Here is a 20,501-nt window from a genome sequence, read left to right as displayed (position 1 = left end):
TGCATATTTCACTGAGCTAACATTTTCATAAAGTGGTCAATAACGACGCTAGCTACGTCTCCCTCTTCTAGATTGATGGTGTTGCAAACAACATCAGGCATATTCGGTGCATCAGTGCTACAAAACCTCTGACAGACAGTTGATTTAAGATGGTTATTGCATTACGCCTCGATTGGGGCGCATCGAGAAGACCGAGAGGGCTTATGGACCTTCAGCCACTTTTGCTATGAACCACGTTTGCAAACATTGTCCCACAGTTTAATGGTAGGGTTGGTGGACAGGGCTCATAGTGAAGGTCATTGTGTGTCCATTTATCGATCGACTTCGTTATCGTACACAGGCTAATTAAATTAATTTAATAAATACATAGGTAGAAACCTATTGGTTTTGTAGTTTTTAGTACTAGTGTACAATTGTTATGTGCTAGTCGTATGTCTATCTGTGTATGTGTTCCTCTGAGTATTTGTGACAGTTGGGCGAGGGAATGGACGCAGAACTAGTGTATATGATAAAATAGTGGTTAATACTTCCGGTGTTCAATTTGTGCATTCAATTGTATCCATTCGGGAAGGTCGGATTGATTCAATTAAGGTACAATTAACCTACCGACGCATGTGAATCATCCATTCCCGGTCAGTATAGCATGATTAAAATTCTAGACGAGTTTATATTGTTTGATTACATGTTACATGTTTTTTTCAATTCTACTTTATTAGTCTGTTTTATCTGTGCTTCTATTAGTTTGCTTTTCTATTACTCATGTATATCAAAATAATATCGGTCAATTTTTACACTTCAAATCAATCTCTTTGCATCTTTATTTGGTATTTTATCATTTCTATAATTACTATATATCTATACTATATCTATACTCATATAGGTACAAACGCTCGTTGTCTTCGCGATAACACAAACCTGGTCACAAACGCGACCGTGCAATTGCAATCATCTACACATACTTACGCCCACGATTTCACCAACATTAAACACCCCGGTAGTTAAGCAAACGTTGTAGCACCTATAAACTTACAAACGCGGTCTCAAGCATTAACCCACCACTCGCGCGATCATGAAACGGTCCAGTCCGGAAGTCTAACTTCGGTTCTAGCAGCCTAGACTCATGCCCTCAGTTGGACCAATAAAAAAATGATGCTCATATTCACTAGACAACACGTTCCATGGCGACATGACCGGGAACTCTTGTGATATGGGGAAACTGATTTTCTTCTACCATCTGTACTTTACACTAAAAAATAATCTCCAGTTTCGCGGTCCGCGTACGATCATTCAAGAATACACGCCACATGGTTATGAAGTCTAAATTATACCCGCGAAGTCATATACACGTAACAACCCGTTAACATACAAATGCTTGAGCCCTTCGTGACCGTCCACGACACCTACACCCACGATCTTGCAAACATGATAACGTCCCGGTGATCAAGTGAACGTATCAGCGCTTGTAAATCTTCAAACGCGGTCTCAAGCGTGAACTCAAAAACTCCTGGTTTCGCATGAATCAGCCACTTCCGGAAGTTTCTACTCTTGGTATCAGTAGACTAGGTCCATGCCTTCAATTGGACCAATTAAAAGAAATATCTCATATCCACTGGAAACTACATTTCACGGCGACATGACCGGGAACACTAGTGATGTGGGGTATCTCACTTCCTGTCAGAACGTGAATTGTACACCGAAAACTAAATATCAAAATGACGGCCCACGTGACCATCCAAGAACGTACGCGAATATGTGAACGACCACATGGTTACAAAATCGAGTTTTGCACATGCGTAGTCACATGCACGCGAGCACGCGTGATAAACACGTTAACATATGAACGCTTCAGGCCTTCGCGATCAACAACGCACACCTACGCTCGCGATCGCGCAAACTTAGTAACACGTCGCTAATAAGGTGAACGTTTTAGCACTTACGAAGGTTCAAACGCGAACCTACAAACCTCCGTGTTCGCGCGATCATGAATCGGTCACGTCCGAAAATCTTTACTCTCCGTCTTAGCAACTTAGGTTCATACATTCAGTTGGGCCAATCAAAAAATAAAGCTCATATCTACCAGAAAACACCTTCCATGGCGACATGACCGGGAACTGTAGTGATATGAAAGATCGCACTCTCTTCTAGCATCTGAGCTTTACGCCAAACATTAAGTATTAGATTCACGGCACGGTTCGCGCGCGATCATCCAAGAACACACACGAATATGCGAAAGACACACGGCTGTAAAACCGAATTTTTACACGCGAAGTTATATACACGTTAGCACACGTGACATACAAACGCACACGCGATTGGACACATTAACGTACAAACGCCTCCTTCGCGATGATACCCGCGAGTCCTTCGCGATGATACCCGCGAGTCCTTCGCGATGATACCCGCGATCGCGAAGTCTCGAAGTACAATGAATATCACATTCAGAATCACAGCCCGCTGCAATTGGCCTTAAGCAGTGTTTTAATGGGCGACATTTCCTGTCTCGTCTACAATTGTTAGTGTGTGATGTTACAGTAAAGTGTGTAATTTAAATGGAAGAATAAGAGATTAGTGTGTACTGCAAGAGGTGATCGCTGCACAATTTGCTTGAAAACAAATCCCCGGAAGAACGGGTGACAAAATAAAAATAGGTAGTCTGATAAAAAGGGTTGACCGAGTACGGTCGAGAGCGGTGGTGTTTCTCCCCGCTTTTTAGTCTGAGAAAAGAGTTGACCGAGTACGGTCGGTGGCGACTTCTCTTCCCGCAGAGGGATTAGAAGAATAAAAAAAAGTCCGCCCGGTGTGCTACCGTGATCACAAAAAGAGGAATTTGAGTTTCCTCCAGAGCCGGCGATTGTAAGGCAGAGGTGTCCTGTTGCAGGCGATAAGCGCGTGGAAGTTCTCGCGGACAGTCTCAAGGAACCGCGAAAGAAGCGGCCACCAATTTGCTCCAGCGACGTCGAAAGCATTCCCTGTCGCAAGTGACACCTGAAGAAACGTGGTGTTCGATCGGAAGTGTCTGGTGTCTGGGCGTGAAAATTTACCCGATCAGTTTTTCATACTCCTCTGGCCAGTAAAGGTGGCAATCGCACCCGCAAGAGAAGGCGAGCCGGGTAGTGTTTCTTTCCATGGTATTCCGCGTGGTCGTTTTGGAGTGATTACGCTGCTGGCTGCTCAGGGGTTAAAGTGAGGTTAAACAGTTGAAAACTCAAACAGTGCCTCTTCCCAGCGGCCCCAAACACGGAAGGCCTTGCATCATACGGAGAAAATCAGCCTGGAAGTAAAACAACCGGTTGTGGGCGGCGCGCGACCACGGAGGAAGCAGAACCTAATTTCTAGTGTCGGACGGAACGCATCGGACGAGAGAAAACGGCTTGCTAGCTACCAGGCTTTTGCTCGACGGGGCACAGAGACACGGACGAATTCGAGAAGCTCGCCATTTTCGGAGAGCCACACCGGCGACATGCGCATTGGCTTCCTGCATGGTCTTGTGATGACGTCAACGATGATTAGGTAAGCGTGCACATCTTTTATAATCTCACCTCCCCTTATCAACCTTTATCACTAAATACATGATTAGGGATCATCATTTATTCATATTAGTTTTGGGTTGAAAGCCAATTTTGTTACAACGAGATGCAATTTGTTACAGTGATTCTGATGGGGAGCCCTTCCGATAACCTAGCTCTACAGCTCCAGTAGGACAACTCTCAAAAAAAATAAAATAACGACGCCGGCTACGTACAATGTTGTTCTACCGGGGAAGGAAAGAAAGACTAGTTTGACACTCGCTGGTGATAGAAATCGAGACTACCTCTGCATCTCTACGAGCATCACGGGAAAGAAGTGGTGTTAGTAGGAAAGGGAAAAGATGAAGAGGTATGTCTTCGTAGACAATGTGATCTTGGCAATGTGTACGCAAGTCGCTCGCAATCAATTTCCGAGAATTTTAAACGAACGAACGGTACAGACAGCGGGGAGGTAAGGGATAGGAGTTCTGTATCAGAGGTGAATGGCGACATAGTTTGTTCTCATTGAGCACAATAATACACCTTTGCCAACCAGCACACGAGACAACAGGACACACGCCACAAAAATATTCACTATGGATTTTGTTCTACCTATTCCAACGCTGTTGCTGTTGCCGCGTTGGAATAGGTATCCATAGTAAATATTTGTTGTGGTGTGTGTCCTGTCGCCTCGTGTGTGCGTACAGCTTTAAACAAAACTGCCAATAGTTATTTCACATGAGTTTTTTAAAGGTTTTTAGAGGGTATTGTTTTCGCACATCAAAGCGTTTGTATGGTTTGTCGGTGAAGATTCTTTATCTGCCTAGTAAAACTCTGGGGCTTTCTGTTTTACTCTTTTACTGTTTATTGTAGCGGATTATATCAGACTGGCAGACACGGAGAACACGGAGGACGGTTAGCGAGCGAACTTAGACTGTCTTGTAACGTGTATAGACGGACTAACGGATACGGAATAACGAATGACTATACTAACTAAACTGTATTCACATAGTAACTTAAAAACGTATAAACGTAAAGAACGCATCTGATCTGGCGTGAGCTGGGCTTTTATAGTCCTGATACACTTTTGGACGAACGCTATTGGTTCAACCGGAAAACCTTTTCTGACCCGGAAACATATACTGACTTGGCAATACTGCCAACAGAAGCGTAAATTATGCTTACTACAACTACACAAAATTAATCTAATCTAAATGGTATACAGATTGCACGTATGCTATGTGTACAGTGAAACCCTATTAATCTGACGATGATAGATTAGGCGCAAACATACCGCCTGCCTTGAAAGACTTGCCTTTCAACTATACTAAACTGTACTATTTGTGCTGATTGCCTTTGCGACTAATCTGTCTAAAATTCTGACATTAAATCTATCAGTGGAAGTATAATTATTACGTTGATGTGGTCACACGATCAAGGATGGTCATTCTGCAACCTGCCTTGCGATCTGCTGCCGAAGCTCAGTGGTGTACCATGGGCGTCGAGGACGGGGGACTTGAATTCGACTCCGTCAACTGCTATGCAGCTTGCGTCAATATGACAAGACCCGAGCGACTCCGCTGGTCCCACCACTCGTAGTCTGCTTGTGTTGGTTAATGGTTTCGTTGGTTATATGCTGGACTATGATTCTGTTATCATACGACCTTGTTGCAGATGTAAACTGTGACGCCTGCCGTATCCATACGGTAGCGACTTGACAATCTCGCATGCTGCAAGCTGAACTCCGCTGGGTTTCCTACTCGCCGGATCTGGATCTGGACGCTTTGCTGATTCGAGAATCCATTCGCAGTTGATTCCTTCCGTTGGCCACCTCCACCCCTCGCAGTGTCGATCCATGTACTGCATCGGCAGTGATTATGTAATTCTGATGTTTACTCCTGTAGCTTGATGTGTCGTAATCTGCATCAATACCTGTATGGGAAAGCGGATCAATTCCTGTTGTATTGGTACAATTGAAAATACTTAACTTGGGTTTATGTTGGGATGGCAGTTCCAGTCACTTCAACCAGAACCGCGCCATCCCCAGTTGTTGCTGGCACCTCGAAGCCACTTGTAGCGTATGGCTGTTTGTTCATGAACATTATGCTGTGCTTGGTGCTGAATGTTGACTGGCCCGTGGCCATCGAGTGGACGAGGAGGAGGGGTGGAGTGGCAGCATTACGTTGTTTCTAATTTTCAGGTGTGTTAGGTGGATTGGTAACTTGATGAGATGCGTGTGCTGCTGACAGGCTGACATTGGTATCGATGATTTAACGGGCTAATGTCGCCAACTGGATGACGACGTATTGAATGATGGAAGATGGTTCATTCGTCTGATCAGCGGCTCTGAACCGCCAGCTGGCTTTGTATTCGATGTTCTGGTTATCCTGTTGAGCCGACTGGATGACGACGTGTTCGATGGGCTTGTGCCGCCTATGAGCTGATGACGTACTGATGTACGCTGGAATATATGAAAGGGTGCTTTTTAAAGGCAAAAGGTTATAACAAAAGGACTTCCCTGAAACGGAGGCCTTGTGGCCTCCGCGGTCGCCCACGGCCACGTTGACTGCAGCGACGACTTACTGGATATTTTCGGAACGGTGACCCGTTGGCCTTTGCAAAACGTTCCTAATGTTGTTCTTCTGCTGATGAATTGCTGATTTCAAATTGCCGCTCAGGGCATACTGAGAATTGTGCTTCTTGTTGAAGTGCGGTGCTTCGATATGTGCCCATTTCTGTATTGCTGAGTTGGATTCCAATGAAGAATTGCATGCTGCTGTTCCGATATGCTGCTGCACTGCGATTGCTTTTGCGAATGCTCCAGCAAAATTATTCACTTGACTGCTGCTATACTTTCATACGATGATTTCGATGGGCCTTGTCCCTCGGACTGGTTTGCTGTGTGCGATGGTGTTGTGATTGGTGGTACTACATTTGTTTTCGCGAAGGCTCCTGTGAAAGTGTGCACTGGACTGTTGCTATGTGACCTTCCGAACGAGCTTCGGCGGGTCTCGACCCCCGAACTCAATTCCAACGTTTCCTCGGCGTTGGAATCATCAGCAATAGACTTGTTGATGCGATGTAAGCGATGGTGATATGGGGGTGCATTTCCATACTGGATCTCAATCCGGCTCCGCTACACTTGGTGTGCAACGAACTGCAGGGGCTCTCTTAGCCGTGATGGTTCGACGCCAAACCTGGTTGAATGGCGCTCAATTCAACCCGATGAAATGCACCCGAGATATACGAGGACTAATACCACTAAAGCTGTAGTACTTCCTAATTTGTTGGATTGTGTACATTGGAATCATTGCTGGATTGTATGGCTGCTGCGAACCTTTTGACTTGTGCTTCATGACGACTTTGTGCGCTGTGTTTCAGAGTAGCCGACGAAATGAACAGAATCCTCATCCACCGTGCATGGATTAAGGTGCTATATGATCCGTCTTCGCATTCCGCGAAGGATTGTCTCCCTAAGATGGGCAGACAGCCGAGCAATCTTTCCCGCGACCGTCCGGAAAAGATTGTGCTTGTTATGTGAACAAGCCCGAATGGCTTACTGGCGCGCACCGCAGTAATGTCATTGCCATTCTTCTGAATGGACCTTGGTGCAACCCCTAATGCCGTAGGAGCGCCTGACTTATTGTGAGCAGGCTTTATGTCATGAAGCAGCAACGAACCGACGAACGAAATTCGTTGCCGTTGAAGAGTCGCTACCCTTCTCAAGTTTTTCCAGCAGTACACTCAGGTTTTTTTTTACGCGGGGGATAAAGGCCGCGTAAATGATTATATGGGTATATTATATTATTATATTAATTTGGGGAGGGGGGAGTTTTGTATTTTGTGATGATGTGTGATGACAGCCTCGCTGTTCCGGAGTGTACTAGCGGAAGGTCTCACAATGATAGAGAAAGCGTCTCTCCTCACACAGATGACATTTTGGCGGCTTCACTGGTTCAGACTGCTTTCCGTACAATGTTTCTGGTTGCGCTGTTATCACAGTGACTGGTTGTTTTATATCGTTCCCTGCTGTAAATGTTGACGAAGTTTCTGTTTTCGGTGGGCTCAAGTTCGATGGACGAACGATTGCTTCCGGAGATTCGAATGCAGTGAGACGATACGGACGGTAAAGCTCCAACGTTGGAAGTTCCAGTTTGACATCTAATGGACCACGAAGAGCAGCTTCAATGCGGACTATTTTTAGCGAGAAGAAACAAATCGCCTCCGAAACTGACTGAACTGCTTCTGCCTGTGCGGCAATACGAATTTTCCCATCACTAGACGGAACGAGCATCCTAACCTGCATCTCTTCCAACAGCTGCAGTGAACTTTTTAGCCAACAGATTTCTGCTCCAGAAACCTACCAACGTCTTAAAGTTGTGGAATGCAGTATCCCGTGGACGATATCGCTACGGAACCTAACCTGTTTTCGCACATCAAAACGTTTGTATGGTTTGTCGGTGAAGATTCTTTATCTGCCTAGTAAAACTCTGGGACTTTCTGTTTTACTCTTTTACTGTTTATTGTGGCGGATTATATCAGACTGGCAGACACGGAGAACACGGAGGACGGTTAGCGTGCGGACTTAGACTGTATTGTAACGTGTATAGATGGACTAACGGATACGGAATAACGAATGACTATACTAACTAAACTGTATTCACATAGTAACTTAAAAACGTATAAACGTAAAGAACGCATCTGATCTGGCGTGAGCTGGGCTTTTATAGTCCTGATACACTTTTGGACGAACGCTATTGGTTCAACCGGAAAACCTTTTCTGACCCGGAAACATATACTGACTTGGCAATACTGCCAACAGAAGCGTAAATTATGCTTACTACAACTACACAAAATTAATCTAATCTAAATGGTATACAGATTGCACGTATGCTATGTGTACAGTGAAACCCTATTAATTTGACGATGATAGATTAGAAATAGGCGCAAACAGGTATCAAAAAAGAAAACATCTTTGGTGCAGTTTTTAACTTTTAATTCAAGCTTTGTTATATAACAGTGTTACGATGTGAGCTAGCCCCTCGAAAATTTTCCTGGTTACTCTAATGGCCTTTCGTGAGTTGATATTTTGTAGTTCCGATTTTTGTTATTCGGTCTTTTGTGCTGCGGTCTATGTGGTTTTAGGCCTTTTGTGATTCGGCCTTCTGCGATTCTGTCCCTTTGCTCTCCACGTTTCTGATGACTTTTCGTACATGTCGCTCGGTTCGGTTTAGTTTACATAGGGGAATTATGGTTAAAACCGACACCTTAAGCTTAACACTTTTTCTGGGTTGCCACAAAACCAATAAAATTATAATTTCTACACCGAATTCTTCTTCGGAAAATTCTTAACACGGCTTAATTTTGTCGGCGCTTCAAAAAATTAATTTCATTAAAAATTATTGGTTGCAAAGTGACTTTTTGTAGGCACTGCAGGTAAAACCGACACCCCATAGGGGTAAGATCGACATACCTTTAATTTGTTTTCTCTCCACTTTATTAAAATGTTTGTATTTTTTAAAAATGTGATGTATGTCTGACTAATAAAGTGTGAGTATATGAGATACAAATATGTGCTTTTCGTAGCTTCATTATGTAGTGAGGAGAAGAGAGTTCGAAAGCGTAGTGCTATAAACAAGAGTATTTTATGCTATAGGTTTATTTCTTGATAATGATATTTCAAAATAATCCTTAAGCACATCATTGCAACCTTCAGTGTTTATTTCGTAAGAGAAGATTTGCAAGTGTTCTACATTCTGCTAGTCGGATTCATTCACTTATAAGTGGCGCAAACTTCTTAGTAAAACTACATTTTCCAGCCCTGATGTTTAGAATTCTGATCATCAACGATCTACCAGGTTATACAAAAGATCATTGTCTCATTGTGATTAAGTACATCTATGACAAACCAAGAGAACACTAGAACTTCGGTTTGAGGATCTTTTTGCAGAAATAGCAAAAGCTTCGATAGAATCTGATATGCAAATATACCAATTTTTGATTTTTAAAGAGACTTATAAGAAATAAATACAATAAAAGTATTTCTGTGTATTTCTGCTTTTACTGTAGTGTGCTAATAGTGTAATTGAAGTGTCACAAAGATCCCCAACCTTTTGTAATGATCCGCATGTAAACACAATAATCTTAACAGCGTGTCGGTTTTACCCTAACCAAAGGGTGTCGGTTTTACTCCAACAGCGCACATTTAAAAAAAAGCGATTAAAATATTGAATTTCTCAAACTCGTCTTCAATGCATCCAGTTGATCATAGGAAAGGCCGATAAAAATAGGTACTGAAAAATGTGGTGATTTGAAAAGCTTTTGTTCGGTTAAAACCTTAAAATCTACCAACAAAATTTTACATCGAGACGAGTATGAAAGCTGCTGTCGTATGTTTTGTTTATTTTTATGACATTCGGCGTACTAACGTAAATCCAATTTGTCTTCAAATGCTCTACATAATCATACTAATAATAATGTGTCATTATGAAATAAATAAAAATTTGATTTCTAGGGAAAGTTGTGGGGTGTCGGTTTTTCCCACAATTCCCCTATGTTATTTTTCCATTTAGTCGTTCTGATCACGATGGTTCTGAAACCTTTCATATCTAATTAGAGGAAAAAACAGATATATTTATGAGAAATGAATTGATAGATATTTGTGCGATGTTCCGGTTGTTCATTGATTATCGTCATTATACAATGTCCATCGTGAAAATGCACTGCACTGAAGTTTCTTGAAAAATGCTTCGGCGTCATAATTTGCCACCAGATAGAGGAGGATATTTGACATTCTATTTTCAACGTGAGTTCAACTATATTTATTTCGGTTCAAGGCGCTGCACAAAGCAGTAAAATTGAATTCCATCTTTTTTAATTCGAATCCTACTTTGTCCATTTAAACTAAATTTATATTTTCGTTTGCATATTATCCATTATTAATGCATTTTATTTTTCTTTCAGTACAAGTTCTTCAAATAGTTTATTCTCTTCGAATTCCATTACGGGTTCATCGTTAAGTAGTAGTAGTAGTAGTAATACTCCGAATGCACCGGGCCCACCGTCCTCCAAGGACAGCAGCAAGGTAAGCTACAGATCGAAATGGTTGTACGTCATTTCCCGGCATACCATTCCCCGGTATACTATTCCCCGGAAAACTTTCCCGGAATGTACCATATCCCGGAATATCGTTTCCCGGAATGTACCATTTCCCGGAATGTATAATTTCCCGGAATGTATTATTTCCCGGAAAACCCATTTCGCGGAATATCATTTCCCGGAAAATAAAAAAAACTCGTACCTCACCGACCAAACTTATTTTTAGAAGACCTACTATGCAGTTGATTGTGTTCTAGGAGATTTTACCTACTTTAGAACATTAAAAGTTGTTCGAAAATATTCTCAAATTTTTTTTGATCTTGAGTGGTTATTGTGGTAAAAAAAACAAGATAGCGACAAGATTGCAAAACTGTCATTCTAAAGATTTAATCTTTTCGATTCCGCGATGTTAGGAAAATTTATTTAAATTGCTCATTATGAACGACTTTTGGTTTTGAACCAAAAAGAAACTTGGAAGGATCTAAATAAAATCGAGTGGGGAATAAAAAGCATCCAAATGGATGGGATATCAATGAATTAAATGGGTACCAAAATAGAAACAAATACTTTCCAATTTTCCCACCGCAGGTAGTGAAGGGGTGAATAAATTCCATAAATTCATGACCGTCTAATTCCTGACTAACAGGCCCTATATTTTGCCTCATACTTGTTCCAAATTTTGCGGATTCAGTGAAATGGTATATTTTAAATTCTTTTACTATTTTGAATCGATTTCTTCGTGTGGTAATCTTCGGTGAAAAACATAATACACCACTGTAAGATTTGGTTGTTATTGAAATAAAATGATATAAAATTGAAGGCGAACAGAATATCTAATTGTATATATTATTAATTCTGTCCTATCGTTTTTACGTAAACTCCAAGCGTACTAAAAACTTCAAACCCCTTTTTTTAAAATCCACTTCAAACCACGAGCTTTGAAATATTCACAGCATATTCTAGATTATTAAATTAAAATAGCAAAAAAAAAATCCTACGTAAGTCATTTGCTATCGTTCTAAGGAATCGAAAAAAAACTTTAGTTTTTGACACTAGGTCAAACTTTACAGGAGATAGTGTAAATTCGTAACGATCAATTTAGAACGCCTCGAAATGCGGCCATCTTTGAAATTGAAAAGGCAGTGTTTTTCACACCGTTGGCAACATTTTTATGATAACCAATCACACTACTCTAAAAATGCCCTAAATACGTTGATTGATTTTCATGAAGATTAGGTAAAAGGTAATGAAAAAATAAAAACATTTCCCAAAATTTAGTCATAAATATTCCTGGAATCTTTGGGGCCATACACTACCCGAGCAGAGTCTGACAACAAATTGAAAACAGGTTGTTGTCATTTTGGTCGTTTTAACGGTTAAAAGATCAAAATGGAGAGCAGCAAAATTGTCCTATGACATCAAACAGAACACTAATTCTGCTATCAGTGAGAGTAAATTGAAAGCTCATTGAGATGTTGAAATTTTTTTTGATAACAAAATATGAATTCACTTTGATGTTTCACCAAAGAAATATAAACATAGAGAATTCTTCTAAGAAAGAAGGATAGCAAAATGAAATCAAAACTCTGATGTCATCTTTAAAAAATTTAAAACTGATAGCAAAATAAAATTTCAATTTGATGCTATTATCAAAATATGATTTCTACTTGTTGTAATTTTGATGTTCGACTTTGCTCGGGTACTTACGTAAGGGCATATGGGGGGAGGGAGAGTTTCAAAATATCTTACAAATTCTTATCTGAGGGGGAGGGAGGGTTTGTCCTTTCTTACGTAGTATCATAAAACAAGTTTAAAAAATTAAATCCATAAGAAAAATATTCTTTTTAATAAGAAAAGGGAACTATTTTCATTAGTACCATATAATCCTTGTACATCAAACAATATGAGGAATTTTATGGCTCTTGGTTGTACATTGTTCTGTTCGGGAACTGGAGTCACAATATGTCTTACAAGTTAAGAAGTGTTGATACCCTTCGTGTTGTTAGACCGACTTTGTTCTTTTCAAACATTCGATTCAAACCCACAAGGTATCTGGAAAATGTTCTAACATGCGATTGTCAAAGATCTTGAATGTCGAATAGAGTGTGAACCGTATTTTAATTCAAGAAAATTCGAAGATGGTTAACTCGGAGCTATGCGTACGATAAGCGTCACAGCTGGAACTCAGAATAAATTCATGCCAGAAGAGGTTATAAACTCTTTTATATTCTACATCACAAGAAATAGGTTCAAAGGAAGTGGAATATAGTGAAGCAGATCACTTGGACCAAATTGGAGTTACTGAATATCTGACAACAGTTGTTCTTTGTACTGGGCGAGATTGGCATGCAATTAAAATTCTGCAGATGATTACAGTTAAATTTTGTCATGAGTTTTCTTGTAATAATTCTAGACATATCGTTTTCGCTATCTTATTATTTGATGAATTAACAATTCGATTTTTTAATTACGATAATCATGATAAGATCTTATGTAGAGGGAGGGGGAGTTCACCAAAATCTTACGAACTCTTATCTGGGGGGGGGGGGGAGGAGGAGGAGGAGGTTGGAAAGCTCTAAAAAAGCCTTACGTAATTAGTGTACGGCCCCTTTGAAATTTTATAGATTGTGAATGTATTTGTCTGAGATGCTGCCTTCTTATACATATGCATTTTTCTTTGGAATTTTGTGTAGAATGTTACTTTAATCCTATGAAGTTTCTCTGAAAATACTCTTGGACTTTGATTGATTTGTATTCTCACTAATATTTGTTTACAGTAACAGTACATTGAAAACGCCTTCAGCTATTTTAAATTTCACTTCGTATTAAAAATTTCTAAGAGAATTAGCCTCCTTTGGAACAATAACAAATCAATGGAAATAATTTTAGAATTTCATTGATTCAAATACAATAAATACAATGAAATGGATTTGCTTTCTTTAAAATTTTCGTAGCATATTTTTGAAATGCTATTAATTTTAAATTAAATTACGACCTTCTTTGATATCGCCTTCTTTTTAGCATAAGCTATTTTCTGGACCTTCGATTGATTGATAATGATTTCAAATAAAATAACATATAGGTATATAATCAGTTTTTCAAATTCATTAACATGATCAGCGAGCAAAGACAAGCTGTGAAGAAACCAAAACAAATATTTAAGTAGCAACATAGTTCTAAATGCAAATGTTCTCAAAGTACATCAAATATAACAAATTGCCGAGAAAAAGTACGTTCCGGGAAATGGTACATTCCGGGAAATGGTACATTCCGCGAAACGATATTCCGGGAAATGGGACATTCCGGGAAATAGTACATCCCGGGAAATGGTTTTCCGGGAAATGGCATTCCGGGAAATGGTTTTCCGGGAAATGGTATTCCGGGAAACGACATACAATCATCGAAATGCTAACGTTTGAATGTTGGCAACCTAGTATGTTAATATTTATCTTAAACATTTATCAATAAATCCTCGAAAAATCTATACCATTTCAATAGCTGATTCTTTTTTTCGAATAAAGAAACATATCTACATAACATGTTTTATCTCTTCCACGTGAACAGAGTAAACCAGTAGTACCAATCACAATTCATTCATCGTCACAGATCTCTTCCGCGGCGGCGGCAAACAGTTCGCAATTATCAAACCTCCAGCACTCTACCTCATCTAGTGGTAGCAGTTGTGTTGGAAGCGGAAATAGCAGCTCTGGTTCCAGCAGTAACACAAGCTCAAGCTCTAGCAGTGGGAGCAGTAGTTCTGGAAATAATGCACTTAAATCGCAGTTACAATCGACAGTACCACCAACAAGTTTGTTGAACGCACTATCTTCAGGTTCATCTGTCACAGCTAGTCCCAACGTTGCATTGACTTCCGGAAGTTTAAGCTCTCATGCATCAAGTAACGCATTATCGATGGTTGGGGAGACAGGCGCAGCACTTGTGAAAGAGGAGAAAATTAGTACTAGTCCACCGCCAGCCAAGCGCCACAAATGTGAACCGAAAGATATGGTGGATGTATGTGTAGGGACATCAGTCGGTACAATTACTGAACCAGACTGCCTTGGACCATGTGAGCCTGGTACGTCTGTAACATTAGAAGGTATCGTATGGCATGAAACTGAAGGCGGAGTGTTAGTGGTTAATGTAACCTGGCGGGGTAAAACCTACGTCGGAACTTTAATAGACTGTACAAAACATGACTGGGCACCACCACGGTAAGCTAGAATGGTTTATTAAAAGATTATATTCTAACGATTGTTTCCACCCTATTACAGATTTTGTGATTCTCCGACCGAAGAATTTGATTCGCGGACACCAAAAGGAAGAGGAAAGCGAGGACGAAACTCGACGTTGTTTCCCATCAACGATCTTAGCAATTTCACGGAAACCCGGAGCTCAGTAAGTGTAAAATTCATTTAGATATGCGTTTGGTATAAATGAATTGAGCTTGACGCTATATCAATTTATTTTACTATTTAGTAATTTAGTTATTAAATTTGATATAATCCATACTTTGTTTTTAACGGAAATTCTTGATTTAAGATTTTTGATACTATCCAACGGAAAACATCCTAAAATACATATAAGTGAGTTAAAGGAAGAAATTTCTCTTAAAAATCGTCCCGCATTTAATTTTCTTTTTGCCTTTCTCATATATCATTGGTCGAGATCGGAAAATGTATGTGTGTCATTTAAACTCAGACATGTTTTTCAGAGATGGCTGATCCGATTCACACAAATTTTTTTTTTTTCAAATGAACAGTATAACGATCCTATAGGCTGCTATTTAATTTTTAGGTGACCTAACTTCCGGTTCCGGAGTTATTGAAGAAAGTGGTCACAGAACACATTCCTATATAATCTGGTTACACCATGATGTACGAATAATGTAATACATATTAAAATGGGTGCAGCATTACAGTCAAAGTCACTTTGACCACATTGGCCACCTATGCCGATTCCCCGGGGAACTTGCCAAGTTCTTAAGTTAATCCATTTCTCAACGAATTCTTGACCGATTTTTACTAACACCTCATTCATACCGCCAACTTATTCCGGGGCCGGCATTTGAAAAACAGACAGTGGAACAACATGGGAATTTACTGTCCATAATCGCAAGTAATAGGCTGTTTAGTGGTTGCAGAATCTAGTAATCCTTAAAGACTCTCCTCTTCGGTAGATGAAAAACTTGTTTATTTATTAACGCCAAAAAATCTGAACAAACCTAAATATAAAGGCAAACTTACGAACAGAGATTGTGTGTAATAATACACTACTGAAATGATAGCAACCAATAAACTATAGCACGGTTGTAAATTTATCTCTTTTTTTCTCATAACCGCTCATAATACTGTTCGACATCCGGTAAAAAATTTAATAATTTCGTTGGCTAAGCGGCAAAAACTTATACTATTTTGAAAAAGTATTGTATTGAAATTCCCTATATTACGGTACATAATGTATTGCTTACCTTATCTTATTTGTAGATGCATAGCAAGCTGCGGAACGGAGGAGCGAAAGGTCGTGGTTGTCGTGGAATCACTACAACCGCTGAAAGTAATTCTTCAAAGACGACAGCGACATCAACTACTACCACAGCAAGTTCCTCCAGTGGCACGACCACAAGCGCTAGCTCTGATACTCCTTCAACGTCTCCTGTCGCTTTTTTGCCGCCACGACCGGAGAAACGAAAATCGAAAGACGAATCGCCATCACCGGTGAATGGTGGTGGCGGAAGCGCAAGTAGTTCGAGCGGCACTGTGATAACCTCTAACAGTGTAAGTAATGCAAACGCCAGTGGCATTGTAAATAATGGTATCCCAAGCACACAAAGTGTGGTTAATCCTATGACTGGGCTTAACGTTCAAATTTCCACAAAAAAATGCAAGAATACAGCGTCACCGTGCGCAGTTTCGCCAGTTCTGTTGGAGTGCCCTGAACAAGACTGTAGTAAAAAATATAAACATGCTAATGGACTGAGATATCACCAAAGTCATGCACATGGTAGTGTTTCGTCAATGGACGAAGATTCATCGCATACTCCTGAATCGCCACAACGAGTAGCACCTCCAACGACGCCATCACCCGTACCCACTACTACTGTGCAGTCATCAAGTCTTCCAACAGTGTCAGTATCAAACACGACACTGTTGCCAGTGACCAGTATAGCACCTGCAGTCACAACTCCTGTTTCTAGTAGTGCACCTCAGTCTTTCGTTTGCGCTGCTGTTACGTCTAGTGTTAGCCAAAGCACAACAACGGCGACGAGTTCTACAGTAACTGATGAGACACGATCGATTAACCCTCCTAGTAAATCACCATCTCCCAGTTTACTAGTAACAGCAAATGTTGCAAATACTGCGCAGTTGCCAACGCCCCACTCTCTTCTAATCAGTACGACACAATCGTTAGCAACTACATCTCAAATTGGCTCCCAGTCGACAGTTACCTCGCCAGCTACAGCAGGTGGTAGCATTACAACTGGTGTTGCTTGTCCAAGTCAACCACATGCAAGTGTTGGCAGTAATACAACTTTACTGAGTACAGTTCTTGCAAACAATCCCAACACACTCTTGTCGCAAGCCCCGCCCAGTCAAGTTCCAAGTTTGCCGCCATCTCAGCAACACCTTTCCGCAGGATCAATTTCACAAGGGAATAGTAACATTTTACCTGCCACTTCGACAAGGTGTGATCCGAATCTGAAAGGTAGTAAATCAGGAGTACTGCGTTTCGGGCCACTTCCTAGTGAAGGCGATCAAAATGCGCGGCTAACACCAGTTACACAGACACCTTCCAACCTTACGGGAACTCCAGGATCTCTCCAAGCAGGAGCACAACAAAGTACTCCTGTTCGGCCATCAGCTGTTTCAATGACTGGAGGTCTCTTAGCACTACAGCCGTCAACACCCGGAACGCCGGAAGGTAGCTTTGCTTAGTACAAAAGCATTGCTATTGACATTTATTAAATACTTTTCCTTCTCTTTCATAGGTCTAAGCATAAAGTCACAAAATTGTTCTAAGCAAAAGAAAAATCGAAAATCACCTGGTCCCTCGGATTTTGACATCGCTGCCGCTAATCGTGCTGAGGATGTCCAAAGTCCCGCTTATAGCGACATTAGTGATGATTCCGCTCCGGTTGTGGACGCTAGTGACTTAGGTAAGAAGTTGTTATTATATTTCACACAATTTTTTTATATGCATTCTAAACAAACAGACAAAACGACAAAAGGTTCGCAGCTAGTAGATGTAAGTAAAAAGCCAAACGAAGGCATTCCAGGGCAATTAGCGCCTCTTTCTGGGTATGGAATGTATCCCTACTATCCAGGCATGCCACATCAACCACCATACTATGCGCCAGATCATACGGGGAAACCTCCAGGTCTGGGACATTCTCCTCTTGGTTCTAATGCTAACGTAGACTATAAGAACAAAGAGCCGCCACTTGATCTTATGAACAAGCCAAATCAGCACCAGCAACAGCAGCCGCCACCATCCCAACAAGGACAGCCTCCTCATAACCAGCAGCTGCTAACGGGAGATATAGGCAGTCAAGCGAACAAAGAAGCCACGGGTGTTCCTCTCACACATCCAGGTGCAGGGAAAATGATGCAGCATTTCTATCCTTACGGGTTGGTAGTACGGAGATTATAGGTAAAACTAATTAACCCTAATTATTATTTGTTTTAGTTATATGCCCACTGGATTCAGCTATAACATAGATCCGAACTATGGTCCTGTGTCCATGATATCTGAAGATAGTAAACTAGGTCAACAGCCACCTCCTTCTGGTCAAATTAAAGAAGAAAGAATCAAAGAAAGTCCTAGTCCTAACGATTATGCAAAAATGGGATCACAGGTAGGTTCGAGCATGGTTTCATCGACATAATTCTTTGTACTCGTCCGATTAGCTTAATAGAGATACTTAGTCGAACAATGTGCACGATAATTTTTTTTTTATCCACTAGATGGTATCCGCCAAACTTATAAAATCAGAACCAACTGTAGTTAAGGATATCAAGACTGAAGGTGCGCATTCGATACATTCTAAAGAGCAGCCTCCGCCTGGACAACCACCGGGGCAGTCATCGATAAGTGCCTATGGTGGAATGTTTCAAAGGCATGGTTTGAATATGGGTCCATCGTCCCAACAACCGCAGCATATGAATCGGGAGGATGATTTGAGACGGTAATTACATACGCACAGTTTAATAATTTTGACTAGAAATTAAATTATCTTTAAAATACAGTTTGTTCAATTACTCTGATCAGCGAAGATCGAATACGTCAGGAAATTCGTCAATATCAAATATTAACCCAAAGGATGAACCGTCATCTCCATCACAATCACAAACCGGTCATCAGATTCCGGGATCTGCACATTGTCAGACTACATCACAATCTTCAACCAACACTTCCCATCAACAGCAAAAAAGTTCAAAAAATGCACTATCCTCACAGCAACAAATGAAGCAGCAGAAAGATATCAAAACTGAGGATAAAGAATTGTTAAAAGTCAAACAAGAAGGCCAGAAACCCACTATGGAGACCCAGGGCCCCCCACCTCCACCGACCTCTCAGTACTATCCACATTCACTTTATATGAGCGCCGCTCCCTTCGGATTTGATCCCAATCATCAGATGTACAGGAATATGTTAGTACCGACGGCATCGTACAGTGCGCCTCCATATCATTTGCAAATACCACGATATACGACTCCTGAGGACTTGTCACGAAATCCTAGTACAAAGGCACTAGATTTACTACAACACCACGCCAGTCAATATTATAACTCGCATAAGATTCATGAGCTTAGAGAGGGCGCGCTGAAAAGTCCAACCAGCAACGTTAAAGTAAGCGTATCTAGTCCCAATCATTCTCAGCAATCCAGTCAAAACCCTAACATGTGCATTCCTCCATCAAATAGTAGCATCAATAGCTCAGGATTATCGTTACAGCAACAGCAGCAAGCTCCGCCATCCGCACATCCACAGCAACATACGCAGCAACAGCCACCAGGAAGTTCTATGCCATCCTCACAAGGTGTGTAGATTCAATAATTAGGAAAACGAAACGGATTGTAAAATGTTTCTTTTAGCACTAGCTAGCGGTCCAAATGCATGTACTGTGCCTAGTGGCGGAGGAAATGGAGGACCTGATTTGACAAAGGAACCAGGTGGTCCCGGAGGTTTGGTTCAATGTCCAACACCTTCAGGTGCCCCTGCACAGCAACCGGGTCAGTCTGCAAGCGGCGCACGAAGCCCACCTCCTCAACGACATGTGCACACGCACCATCATACACATGTCGGTCTAGGCTACCCGATGTTCCAGGCACCATATGGAGGTAAGTGATTTTCTGGCCAGGTTTTCAACTGCACGTAGGCTAGTAGATTTTTATATGGATAGCAAGTGAAGCTCATCTCGATGAAGATGCTATGGCATGTGTTAAGACAAAGAGAACTAAGCACAATTTCCAAAAACAAACAAATAACGCTGTTCTCCATCAAACATTGCACTGGCGTCACGCATATCTATTTATCAGCCTTATTTTGGATTACGACGTATCATATTTTCCAACGAATGTCGTTCGATCGAAGCAGGCTACCATTTGGTTTCGCTGTCGTTATTGATGCTGATTTATGGCGTTTTCGTTTTTTCTTGGTGCTACACCGGTGTAGTGCAAAGAAAGAGATAGACTGATTACACCCAAGTTTGAATGAGTGTAGCACCGACTACACCGGTGTAGTGCACTGTCAAAAACGAATATGCCATTAGTTTTTAGATCATTGTTGCTCTAGGTTCGCTCGGAGCTGTCACTTTTGTATGGATATTAACAAAAAACATTAGAGCGAATTTAGGGCGACTTGATTGTAAAACCGAAAACAACATAAGAACGCAAA

At 41.1% G+C, this 20,501-nt stretch overlaps 1 protein-coding gene across 8 annotated transcripts in view; it reads left to right on the top strand.

Moving 5' to 3' along the window:
* Window positions 1-20,501, top strand: part of LOC131682774 (zinc finger protein 608) — a 138,736-nt gene that overhangs the window by 91,849 nt on the left and 26,386 nt on the right. For 7 of the 8 annotated variants that reach the window (XM_058964500.1, XM_058964499.1, XM_058964501.1 and 4 more), the window contains 10 exons: window positions 10,470-10,590; window positions 14,169-14,818; window positions 14,879-15,002; window positions 16,091-17,525; window positions 17,593-17,760; window positions 17,818-18,232; window positions 18,291-18,459; window positions 18,569-18,789; window positions 18,851-19,644; window positions 19,700-19,945. In XM_058964500.1, coding sequence (XP_058820483.1) covers window positions 10,470-10,590; window positions 14,169-14,818; window positions 14,879-15,002; window positions 16,091-17,525; window positions 17,593-17,760; window positions 17,818-18,232; window positions 18,291-18,459; window positions 18,569-18,789; window positions 18,851-19,644; window positions 19,700-19,945 — 4,343 coding nt within the window. Of the gene's footprint in view, window positions 1-10,469; window positions 10,591-14,168; window positions 14,819-14,878; window positions 15,003-16,090; window positions 17,526-17,592; window positions 17,761-17,817; window positions 18,233-18,290; window positions 18,460-18,568; window positions 18,790-18,850; window positions 19,645-19,699; window positions 19,946-20,501 lie in introns of those variants that run through there. The other variant, XM_058964503.1, reaches the window with a different exon arrangement.

Source organism: Topomyia yanbarensis, chromosome 2 (assembly GCF_030247195.1).
Source record: "Topomyia yanbarensis strain Yona2022 chromosome 2, ASM3024719v1, whole genome shotgun sequence".
Taxonomy (NCBI): Eukaryota; Metazoa; Arthropoda; class Insecta; order Diptera; family Culicidae; genus Topomyia; species Topomyia yanbarensis.
Note: the sequence above shows the minus strand (reverse complement) of the source record. Positions and strands in the feature narration are given on the sequence as shown.